This window comes from Ischnura elegans, chromosome 3 (genome assembly GCF_921293095.1).
Source record: "Ischnura elegans chromosome 3, ioIscEleg1.1, whole genome shotgun sequence".
NCBI classification, from domain to species: Eukaryota; Metazoa; Arthropoda; class Insecta; order Odonata; family Coenagrionidae; genus Ischnura; species Ischnura elegans.
This window is the reverse complement of record NC_060248.1, coordinates 25,662,441-25,675,328: the sequence shown is the minus strand read 5'-3', so window position 1 is coordinate 25,675,328 and position 12,888 is coordinate 25,662,441. Positions and strand designations below refer to the sequence as shown.

General features: G+C 38.5%; 1 protein-coding gene across 6 annotated transcripts in view; it reads right to left on the bottom strand.

Annotated features, from left to right (window-relative positions):
• The window catches only part of LOC124155560 (protein FAM184A-like), a 369,522-nt gene that overhangs the window by 271,124 nt on the left and 85,510 nt on the right, over positions 1–12,888 (bottom strand). For all 6 annotated transcript variants that reach the window (XM_046529496.1, XM_046529497.1, XM_046529493.1 and 3 more), the window contains exon 6: positions 3,089–3,202. In XM_046529496.1, coding sequence (XP_046385452.1) covers positions 3,089–3,202 — 114 coding nt within the window. The remainder of the gene's footprint in view (positions 1–3,088; positions 3,203–12,888) is intronic.

Genomic DNA, 12,888 nt, shown 5'->3' with positions numbered 1-12,888 from the left:
CGTGGAGACCTGATGGATGAAGAATATTTTTAGTCAAAAGCATGAGTTCTATATATGTATAATCAAATAATACCTATCTCGGATGATGTGCCTTAAATTCAAACAGTCTATCATGGAATAATTTTATTTTTATCGTCACGAGGATTTCAATCCAGGTGCCTATCGGAAAGCGGATGGACTCCTCCAACAAAAAATTACTTTTTGTAGTCTTCCAGTTTTTTCTTGTTGGTGTGAATGGCCCGTTCAATGGGTTTTCATCGATTGCAAAGGGGACTGTTATAGACCGTAGGTGTCCGTCTGCCACCCTTCCTCCGCTCCGCATGGCATCTGTTCTCATCCAACCGATTGCTTCCAATCCTGTCTCTTCCCAATTCTCCACTCGTCCACTCAATGAAACGATAAAAGTAGTGGATCCGAAGTGGATACGAAGAATACAATCCGAACGAAGTGTTCGACACAGTGACAACAGCAACGCGGCATAAATGGGAGTGTTGTCATATATTTTTGTTCCAAAAGAGAAAGCAGCGCGGAAATCAATATCGGAAACTTTTTACTTGTCACAAATTCGGCACTCAATCATTTAAATACCCAAACAGTGTAAAGTGTTATTCTCTTGTATTAACTTTTGCGTCCCTACTGACTGTCGATTGAAGATGGAGCCATAAAATATTCAGAATGCATTCCCTGCGTCATGTTTAGCCGCGCTAAGAAAGGATTTTTTTTCAGAGAAACAATTTTTGGGGTCATTTTTATCCCATTAATATTACAGTTTTGACTCCCATAAGATAGTTTTTCTTTCGCACACAAACATTAACTCTTTCAAAATACTGAGTGAAAATTTGTATCATTGGGCGTGAAAAAGTAATGCTGCAATTTCTCTTTCATTAATTAATTTCCATTATCTTATATTTTTTTATTAATTTTTATTTTCTATTGATTTAGTTTTCAACTGATTGTTATAAGTTTTGATCGAAATTAATCCTACTTTCTTCCAGTTTTAGCTTAATTTTTGGCCCAAAACCCAAAGCAAACACTTAAGACTCCGTTCGAGTACCTATCAGGAAAAAGCCGAGTGTTGGAATTTATTTTGTAGACTTCCATAAAACGTTTTCCGAGAAGCTCTGCTCACACGTTCAAACCATCATATAATCCTCCAATATTGGGCTGACTGGACGGCCAATTGCACTCACACGCCACGAATATCCCTCGGGGACAGACGGAACTAATTTGGAGCAGTTTCCTTTCATCCAGACCACCGTGATTATTCCCTCTCAAATCCTGTGGTTTTTATTCTCCCGGAGGATATGATCCGCCTACCCATCCACCCGTGAGTTATTCGCGCTCACGGGCTAAAATCGAGCTATGGTGGACTTACGTCTTCACAGTTGCGATTTTTAAATCGTTCTCGGTTATTGATACAGATTTATTTTTAATTTTCCATATCATAAATGCCATTGTTAGATATTTAAGGAAGCAAAAATCTCGTAAGTTTGTTACTTTCGGCCTCGACTTTGTGAAAATTCATGGCTGTTTTGAGAATTAAACGTTGTGCACAATTATTACATACACGTCTTCTTTCATCGACGACCAGTTTCGGAATACGTTCCAGATCCTTTAGTTCTTGATTCACGGTCATCAAAGGTTAAAATGCGTCAGCAAGCAAAAAAAGAAGGTAAGGTCTTGAGGGAATGCAAAACAGGTATGAACACTCTCAATTCATCGTAAGAGGGCAAAGGGATCATAAGAAATTGGATAGCGATAAGGGAAATTGAGAGAATCATAAAACTAAGTATTACTCATGGTAAATGTCCAGAATGTTTTTTGCGTGCATAATAATGACATTTTCTATCCAAGCTTTCATCAGAAGCAGAGGTTTAGCTTAAATATTTCAAAAAGACGTCAATATTACCTAAGTAACTCGATTTCTCTCATTCGCTTCACCTTTAAGTTCATCATCACCTGCAGAGTTGATCGAATATTGCAAAAAGTGAAAAATTCCGCAAATGGTGTGCAAAAGATATTAAACAAATAGAGGAACTCAAAATTTGGAATGTTTTTTCTTGAGTTATGAATATAACCTCTGTAGGCAATTTATTTACTCGAAATAAATTGACGGTTAGTAGAATGATCAAAAAGCACTAATTTTTCAAATTCAATTTTTTTATAAGTGACCGGATTACGTCTCTCTTACGCGTATAAATGAAGTTGCTCCCGGTTTCCTTCCTTAAAGTTGTTTTTTTTCTAATCGTCCTTGATTAGAAAAAATATTAAATATCTACTCTTTTAATTATTAAATTCTTCTTACAGTCTTTCGGGAAACATTTTCAGGTTCAACGTTACTGTACGCAACAGATAAACATATTACGGTTTTGTGCAACAATGATACAAAATGAATACCAAAAATCGTAATTGGTGAGAAATTTAATATGCATTTTAAGAGTGTAATGAGAAATTTATATCATTGTTCACACTCTTCAATTTACATTGCACTATAGTTAACGCATGATACCATTGTCTATGGACGTAGCGTAGTCACTGCCAGTATGACTTCTTTCGCAATACCGAAATAAATATGCCTGTCCAGGACTCGTTCTGTTACATTTCTGTCACGTAATTATTCTATGCACTTAAATATTAGGTAAACTGAATCATTTTTCGGACAACGTATTTGCACTTGTAAGGTAACGGAAACCCAAGTAACCAGTGTAAAATTGTATGAAAGTTTGCGGCTAAGCTAAAATATTTTAGATGAAAACCATTTATTGCCTATCTGTAGAGCAATTTGACGGGAGAATATCGAGCCTTAAAGTAAATTTATAGCCTATAAACGAAGATGTTGTATTGAAGGAGGTATCTCTTTTGAGATAAACACCAGTAGTATTGACCGGGATTTGAACCGATCTCTCCAAATTTATGGAGCCATTGAATATCTCAAAAATCGTAAGATTCGGGTTTGAATAATTGTGAATTCAAATGATTTTTTCATATCGCAAATTCCCCTCTCCGGTACTTAAATATCCGTGTTCTTACAGGTGACTGCGTACAAGTCATTTAAATGAATTGAAAAAAATATATAATTTGTACTCACGATTCTGCCTGCAGTTGTTGAGCGAGCAGCTTTTCCGCGTCCTCTTTGGCAGCTTTGGCTCTCTCCAACTGCGCCTCCAGCTTACTCCGCTCCTCCTTCGCCACTGCCTCCCACCTGACAACACAAAATAAATAAATTTATTAGTATTTATGTTATTTTTATTTGAGATATTTTACTGTCCAGAAAATAGAATATTCAACAACCACGCTCTATCTCAACATTGAAATCATTGCACTTTGATAAGCATTATTTCATTTCCGGTATTGAAATCATCGGAGGTGTATACTACAGTCTACCTTTTTGTTAAATCCAAGCTATTTCATATAGTTTCCAATTTTATTCTCCCTTTTGTCTCTTGGACCTTTCCTTCAATTTTTCCCTGCTCTATATTCGTTGCGTAATAAATGGGTCATATGACGTGGCCTATCCACCGGATGGATTTTTTTGCACATTCCTCTTTACAGTTTCCTATCTTCTCTTCCTCGGCACACCTCGTTTATTGCCCTTTTACTCAGTCTATAGGTTCACAAAGCATACATTTCAAGTTTTGACGACCCAAATTTACTTATTTTATACATCTTTAAAGGGTATTTATACAGGTTCAACGGTGTTGTTTGCAGAATTTCCACATGCCTACTTTATGAATTTTTTCTTAATGATTTAAATGCATTATTTTTCACATCTTTTTTTCAAGGTTTTGGCGTTATATTTGAATACGAGATTGGAACGTATACCTAGGGTACATAAAATAAGACTTATTAAATCCTTATACTTTTATATGAAATTTAGTTCCAACTACTGTAGCTGAATGTAGCAATATTTTTAATACTAACAGCGTGATATTATTTTATTTATTACATTGATTCTCTATTGACTGAAAAATTTCTCTAGTGACGAGCCGAAATTTAATTTAATGATGATTTTTATGATAAGGAGAATATAATATGAGAATAAAAAAATTTAAGGTTTTAGTAGATGACATGTGAAAAGCAAAATAAAAAATAAATTTTGAATTTCCACACTAAACATTTTCATGTGACCTAGGTTTAAGAAATACATTGCCACCATAAAGATAATTTACCCAAAAAATTGGCAATGATTTTCTGAAACCGGGTTTAGTTCAATAACCTTAAATGCGGATTTTAAAGCTGTATTTCTGGCTCTCATTAACTGATGTACTACATTTTTCCGCCTTGAATCTCTCCATGTGTGGCCTTGACAAACCATCTCCCACCCACAATTCGGCCATATCTACGTTTGACAGTGACGCAGGCATCAGTGCACTGTAGAACCTTAGAGATGTGAAACGTTTACCGGCTCAATATCCATAAATCGTTCTTTAGAATGTATTCGCATCTTGAAAGCCTTGAAAATATTATATTCTGAAAAATTTCAGGAAATCAAGAGACAGCTAGCGCAAGTGCGTGAAATCAGCGAGGATAAAACAAACAGAATTACCTCATTCCATTTTTTCAAATGGCCAAGATTTCAGGAAAGGTTTCCCTCCCTCAAGATGGTTGAACTTTATGATGGAATAAATGACTTAAAGATGGTTGAAACCTGCAACGCCACGTTCTTTCGCAATGATTCTCTTTGCTTTAGAAGTGCATACGTTAGTATTGGTAACAGTATTTGAAACTTGACACTGCCGCAGGCATCGGTGGATTCTAGACCCCTGGAAATGAGGAATGCAGGACGCTTTTACCTCGGCTTATTTGGAAGTGTAGGCAGTGCATCAGCGGCAGCGAAACTCCCCGGGGATGAACTCGACGACCAGACGCCGACGGCTCGCACGAGTTGGAAAGGGAACATTCGGTCGCCTGGAGACCACTATATCCCAAGAGACTTTTCAATCCAACTCGGTCCCTTTGATCCGTTCCTCGCGCGAACCCTGAGCCCGTTCTTGCCTCCAAAAAGTCCACGTCAGCTGTTCTGCTATCCCAAAGCGAGCTCACAAAAGCACTCATTCCTCTCGGGAATACCTTTCGCAGTTGCTTTTTCCATAATCTGCTTGAACTATGCCTCGCGCAAACCTGTTCATTCCAAATGGCGAATCGAGCAATGGAGGAACTGCTAGTGGGAAGCACCTCTGGGAATAAGAGCGGGTCAAACGCGGCTCTCGCGGTGCTGCATTAAACCCATACGATGTGGAAGTTCAACGCCCGAGGCAGCGGTAGCTTTATTCTCCGGACGGATCCTGAAGAATATCTAGGATTGTAGAGACGCTGAGTTTAACATTTGGGACCCAAAAATAGCTTTACAATAACGCTGTGAAATGCTGTAGTTAAACTGGAAGTTCAAAACGAAGGTCAGGGGTACGGTGAGCTTAAAAAATTAAAAATGTACTTTTTTAAACTTAGTGAATATTCCTTTGTATTCCTCCCATTTCTAAGAAGTCCAGGTCCAAAAAAATACAATCATGATGTTACATGAATCTGATGCTTTAAGGGTGAGTTTTAAAAGTAAAGGAGGCAGACGAGATGCAGTGGAATGACATCCTGATTTAATGAAAAAGAGAGATGCAATTTTCCACGAATTTATTTAATAATGTACCGTAATAAAGTGCATTATTAAATAAAGTTGTGGAAAACTACCATCTCTCCTAATCATTTAACCGTTGACTTTAAATTCAAGGTCACGAGTCTTCTTGGCATCTTGGCAGTTATATCGTTGCTTTATATTGAATCAAAGCGCTTGAGGGATTCGTTTTATTAAGACGTAATACTTTCAGACTGGTGCGCAGTTAACTATGCAATTAGAAAGGTCCCCTGGTAGCTTTTGCTGAATGAAGGACAAAACTTTTAATTAAGGAGTATACCGACGAATATCATTCGCGCTGCGGATACAACAATTGGTGCTTCCGTCCCATGGTTACAAATCCTCGAATTCCGAGATGGCCTAGGGAAATAGATGGTCCTACACTACACTGAATGTGTGATATTCAAACACCTGAAGCTGAGCATAGGGAGAGCTCTGCCCTCACCTTTCCAAGCAACCTTCTTGCTGCATCACTGAATGTTTGCTTTGCAAGCATGAATCATGAAATAATCGTAATCATGCATTAACTGGAGCATAATTGAGATGATAGAAAAATATATTCTTCAAGAATTATTGGAGAAAACGCGAATTTTCATAAATATAAAAAAGCACTCCGTTAAATAAATAAAGATTGGCGATAAAAGTTGGTCGCTGTGAGCAAAAAAGAAGGTGACAGGTCTTAAATATGGATTGGCGATAAGGAGAACGTTCCGATTGTGAGATGAGCAGAAAGCTGAAGTGAGGATAGGCTAATTTAATTGCAGAGGTAATATTTTCCAACTTGTAATGTTTTCGAGCATCAGGAAACGAAATTTTTGTGAGGCCGTATAACTATTTTATTGAGTAGAATTTTTACTTGACCGAATGATTCGTCAATGGCAAAAACCCACTAAGCGGTATGCAAAAATTGTGTGGTACCACCTAGAATTTGAACCATCGATGGCTTCAATTTTTTATATACCTCACCACCCAATGAGATATAGGAAATAGGAGTGACCCGAAACTCCCTCACGTGAACAAAGCCGGTCGAGGTCGCAAAAAGCTGAAAAAAAACCCATTTACCATAAAATGCTTCCCGCACGGTCACAGGGAAGTTATTAATACGGATTTCCAGCCGAGTCTAGTGGCTCGTATGCTCCCATTTCATCAACTATTCGCCTTTCGCTGGTGCTAAAAGGGTAGATTCCTCGGGAACACCCGTAGCAAATTTACTGCTTCCCACTGGGATCAATTCGGATATTATACCGCCGAATAATTCATTTGCTCACTCTCCGATGGCTTTGAAACGCAAACGCTGCCGCCGCTGAGGAGGCTGCGTCTCCATTGATGTGGACTGAGGGAGAAAAACGACTCGCTCCCGCGCCAATGACTCTCTGTGGGTCCCGAAGGGGGTGCAGGGGAAGGGCCGGGGGAATCGCCACACATTCGCCCCCTCATCCACTTTGCCTCGCTTTGTGCGATCTTCCCCACCCCCTCCGAATTTTTATTCTCCCCGCACCCTCTGCATTCGAACCCCCACGAGCTTAAAAGGCGGTCTGGGAAAAGAGAGAGAGAGAGGCAGTCCCATTACGAGTCAAGAGGCGAGGGCAATGCATAGAGTCACAAGACGTGCTTTCGATGAAAAAGCATGAGAGCACCATTTATGCTGCTTAGCGAACATAATAGCAGACGAAGGTACTTTACGTAACCGGGTAAAAGGGCACATAATGACAAAAAAAATTCTTATGACGTCAATATCTTTCGGCCTCGTCCACTTATGTTGTTTAATATTTGACAACAGTTTTGCAAGCTACCCTACTGGCATCCTCAAGTAAAGGATGGCAAGAAGCTCGTGGTTTTCTCTCATGCAAGGAATTTTGGCGCAAAAGCCTGGAATTTTCTTCGGCCATAATTCCCTATATAGCGGAGGACTACGAGCTTCTTGTCATCCTTAACCCGAGGATTTCAGTAGGATAGCAAGCGAAACTAATGTGTGTTATTCAACAACTTACGCGAAAGCAGCCCAAAAATATTGACGTCATCCATTCATTACCACGGAAACCTGCGAAAAAACAAACGTTATTATGGTCCACAGAATTTCATTATTAACCTATCCCTATTTCAACTAATGATGACCCTTGGAAATGAAAAAAATCGTCGAAACCGAGGTTGGTTAACAATAAATGTTTTGGGATGTATAAAAGATTTTCTGTCACTATGCTTCCCACATAAGTATGATTTTGATCTGCTAACGAACAATCTATTTTCCCTGGAGACGATAAGCAGTCGAAGTCTGAATGCTACAATTGAAAAGCAATTAAATCTCAATGGCATAATCCGTGGTGGAGAAGAAATTTAAAAGTAAAAATAATTATTGCTGGGAAGGATAAATTTACGATAGTAGCAAGAAAGTGAAAGGAACTGTTCGAATTGCATGAGCAGCATAATCTTTGATTGGGTTGTTACCCCGAGAAAACCGTTAGTACCATGCTTTAGGTAAGAATGCTTAAAAATTTCTTGAATGAAACACTCGCGGCTCATTCGCGCGATTAATACCCACTGCTGATCTTATATTCAGGGGAAAATTATTTTCGCACACGCAATATGAGCTATATTAGTGTAAATATTGACATTGAAATTGACAGTAAATACCATTCCGGCAATAGATACGGACTAATACTTGATTTACATAATTTGAATAGAAAATAGGCCCTTTATCCTTACAATTTATGTGTAGCTACTTGATTTGCATTCCTGAACCTCATCAGACCATTTAGCGCCAAGTGCAACGTCAAATAAATTCTTTCGAAATATGTATTATCGTGGAGGGATTATTGAAAAACCAGTTATTTTAAATGAACTACGTTAGTAAATCTCGTTTTAACTTTATTAGTGAAACTCATATATCCTATCCATCAGTTTTATTTGTTTTTGTAAACACCAATAAATTGTTTTTCATTATGTTACAGGGCATCTAAATATTGATAGAAAACCATGAATTCACCTGAATAGAAATGGTCCAGCGCTCTAAATGGCATTGAAAATTTGTGCAAGCTACAAAACTAAAGCTAGTTCTTATCCAAGATTATATTACTCATCTATCTCAAACAGTTTCTTTTTTTTTTTGCTACTATCGTAATATTTATCCTTCCCATCGCCAATTATTTTTTACTTTTAAATTTCCGCTCTACCATGAATTATGCCAATGAGATTTAATTACCTTCCAATTACAGCATTCAAACTGCGACTGCCGATCATCTCTGGGCTCATTCTTTTCTTCATTTTCGGTGGAGTCTCGTTATTTTATGTTTATGTCCGAGAGGCAATCATGAATCTGTAATATGTAATGTTTGCGTTCGAGTGATTCAAAGGCAAAACAGACATTTCTTAATGGGAATCGCTACCTCTGCGAAAATTGCCCTATACACCATCACGGTTTTCTATTTCGTTACTTAATCCCGGCCACTGGGAACTTAAGATGCTGAAGTATATCCCTAATGTGAGGATTGATTCGTGTAGTCATTACGAGATATTGCTCATTTACGCGTTCTGTAAGGAAAAATAGACAAAAAACGGATGCGTCCTCCCTCATTAAACTCCTGTTTACATGCATTGTCCACCCTAAAAATGATGAAACCACAGTGCCTGCAAAAGTCATAAAAAGATACCACAAACGTAGAATGTAATCACCGTGCATCACTTCATTTATGATTTAATAGCTACGTCATTTAAAGTGTTCACGGAAATTGCCAATTTTTTCACTGATATTTCGACGGATTTAGTGATAAAACTCAAAATCTATACGATACAATTAATATTACAAATGGAATGTCGCATTGCCCACAAACTTTGGAGAAACGTCTCTGTAATTACATTTCGAGCGCTATACTTTCCGCCTAGGTTGCACTTCGTCATATAACAGACAAAATAAATCATAATTTCCTTTTAGTCATAAAAATAAATTTTTCTAACAATGATATAAATATGAAAGTAAGAGCGGCCTCGCAAAGCTATAATTTTGTTCATCGCTTTCTCCATGCCTCCTGTTACAAATAGTTAAGCAAGACTATAAATTCGTTTGGGTCCTAACTCCCTAATTGACTGACGCTATTGTTTTCTGCCGAGTACAGTAACTACATTTCATATCCGTAAAAAGTGCGCACGATTCATAAAGGGAATGGTGGTCTTTGTGAACTGAATAGGCATGAAATGAAAACGGCTGCGTTGAGGGTCATAGGTCAGCGGAGTAAGTTAGGATGAAAAGAAGGGATCTCTACAAAGGGGTTGCTCATGGCCAGGAAGGGATTTTCAGGTGGGGAAGGTATTATGTGTAGAGTGAGCCTTGGGAACTTAAGTTGCCTTAACTTTGTAAAGGGACGAACAAGGAAGAAGACAAGATGGGATTTAGAGTTGGAGGGAAATGGAGCTTATCGTAACCTGTACGACCATACAGAGGGATTCCTTTCACGAAAATATCAAACGTAACGTTTGGCAAAGAAGCCCGCTTCCAAAACAAAAAAGCTTCTACCAGAGAATAGACAAAGCAAGTAATCTGTCCAAAGGAAAGAGTGGGACCCTGGAGGTTAACCGCTTCATTGAGAGCTGTGCGGAAAGAAAAGCTCATGCGCATGAAAAAAATATTAATTGCCTATTCTCTCCTGAGCTGATGAGAGGATCGTTGTGTAAAAGTTTAAAGAAAATGCAAATGAGCATTTGATATGGAGTGTAGGAGTAGCACTTGACGAAGCAGAAACATGGATACTTAGGAAGGAGGACGAGAGAATAATGGAGGCGTTAGCGATGTGGGTATCGAGAAGAATCGAGAAGGCGAAGGGTACCGAGTGGAGGAGTAATAACGAAGTGCTGGACATGCTGCGTGAGGAGAGAGGGCTTGTAGGTACATGAGATACGGAGGAGAAAGGGGGTAGGCATGTGAGTTCTAGCGGGCAGAGGATGTTGAAAGCAGTTTTTGACGCATTGGGAAATATCGGCATTTTAGGATACTTTTCTTAAGTACTTCAGATTCAGATTTTTATGGAAATATGATCCTAAAATTGTTACATCATCCGTTAATGGCTCCCAGTTTTTATCCCAATTACATATATATAGGATATTTCCCTTTGAAAATGGCTATTTTTCAAAATAACATGTGAATAGCCTGCGGAAAGTAAAAACTTTTAATTTGTCAAGAAAGATTTCGTGCTTTCCCGGCGAATAGACTTAGAGAAGAGTTCTCGGGATCGCCACCGGGTCAGGGACTGCATAACTGCCGACATTTCGATGCCCGACTCGGCCATCGTCCTCAGGGCTGTGAGTGTCGAGTTAGAAATTTAACTTTCTTATACACAGTCACTCTGATGGTCAGGTGACTGCTGATTGGCTGTCGTCAGCGGCGCGCTCTGATTGGCTGGCGAGTTGGTGATGGTATTGCCTAGGCTTTTGGATAGTTTTGAGCACAGGTTTTCAAGTGTTGCTCAATGCATATCCGAAATCTCTGTTGACGGTATTCTTGGCCAGTCTAATTTCAATAGACTCTTTGATGAGTCGATCCCAAAAGCCATTGGATCGGCAGAGCATCTTGGTGTCGTCATACTTAACTGTATTTATGCATTCCATCTAATGCTCTGCGATGGCTGACTTTTCGGGCTGTCCTAGGCGGAGGTAGCACTTGTGTTCTTTGAGCTACGTATCGATAGTGCGGCCCGTCTCACCAATGTATATCTTCTCGCACCCACATGGTACTTGGTAAACGCCAGGAGTCTTCAATCCTACCGGATCTTTTGCTTTGACGAGCATGTCCCGGATCTTTTTTTTTAATTTGTCGTCTGATTTTAACAGAATTTTTGAAATCCGCGTTGTTTTATTTTTTCGCTGTAGAATTTGAATTTCGCACAATTGTGTTTTTTTTGCGTGGTAAAGTGAATCCTCATCTTTTTTATAATTATCTCATTTGATTAGCTCTCCATCCATATGTCCACCCTCTTTTTATAATTTAGCTTCCTAATTATTACCGATTCTTAGTCTTGTTAATCGTCCATAATTTTTCTCTCGAATTATGAGGGCGAAATTTTAGGATAAAAAATTATAGAAAATTGTGACGATGGCAATTATTGCATTGAATCCTCTCAATTCATTACGCATGACTGCTACAACAATTGATAGGTCTTATAATAGATATTGCGTTCTCAAAGCTAGCAAATCCTTATCTCAACGGCTTTGTGATCTAGAAGGAAAGGGTACTTGCTTTAATTGGTAAGTTTTGATGGGAAAATGAGAAACGACCACGGGCGTATTCATTTTATGAGTCCCAAGAGGGTTTTTCCCCTCCGCTCGTAAATAACGCACCGAATTCAATTGTCCCATAATTTAACAAAGAATGACAGGGAAATTAGGTACAACCGTTGAATTCATGAGACTCTTGTCGGGTTAAAATCCAGCGAAGGATAAAAAACGACGTGCAATTAATGAAAAGGATGTCTCAATACGAGGGGTTTGAGCGTGAGGCTGCGCCCTGAGTTTTTTTTGTTTTCAGTTTTACGATTGCCGAAGTGTGACGTGACCATTTTCCGTTCACAATTTTTCAAAAATTAATTTCACCGGAGAAACATTTATATTTTTCCCTTTAACTCATCCCTCTGATACATTTTCCATTGCAATTCGCTTAAAAAATGTTTGCCGGTTCTCTGTCATAGGAACTACATGGGAGTTTCTTTTTTTCTGCCTCGAGGTCTTGCCCGATATTGATATTTATTGAAATTGAAGTGCTCGTCGAATATTTTTCTGAAAAATTTATAAAGTGAGACTGGGTTGAAAGCCAGGAATACCACAGCTGTTTCATTTAGCTCCATTTACGTAAGCTTACAATTGATAGTGTGAAAACTGGTGAACTTTTCCGTTGTTACATTTATTGCTATCTAAACTGATTTTTCTGCATGTGACGAGTTTATAAGATGTAAATTTAATGACATAGCGAGTACCAGGGGTAGGTTAAAATGTGACTTTGAGGCTCAATAATTAGGTGGACATAAACTGTAGCAGTAGGATCAGTTCAACTATTGGGGCAGCACATTAGAGGGCACCATGAATTTCATAAATCGCAGAAAAATATTTTGAAATAACACGAAGAGCCAAGGAGTTTGTGGCTATGGAAAATTTGTATTAGAAATTCAGCTACTGTTATAATTTCTAATGGTTATTCAAATAGAATACAATTACATCAATGATGTGAGAACTAAAAAACATTTGAGGGAAAAGAGAATAAAGCGTGTGAAAGTGATAAAAAT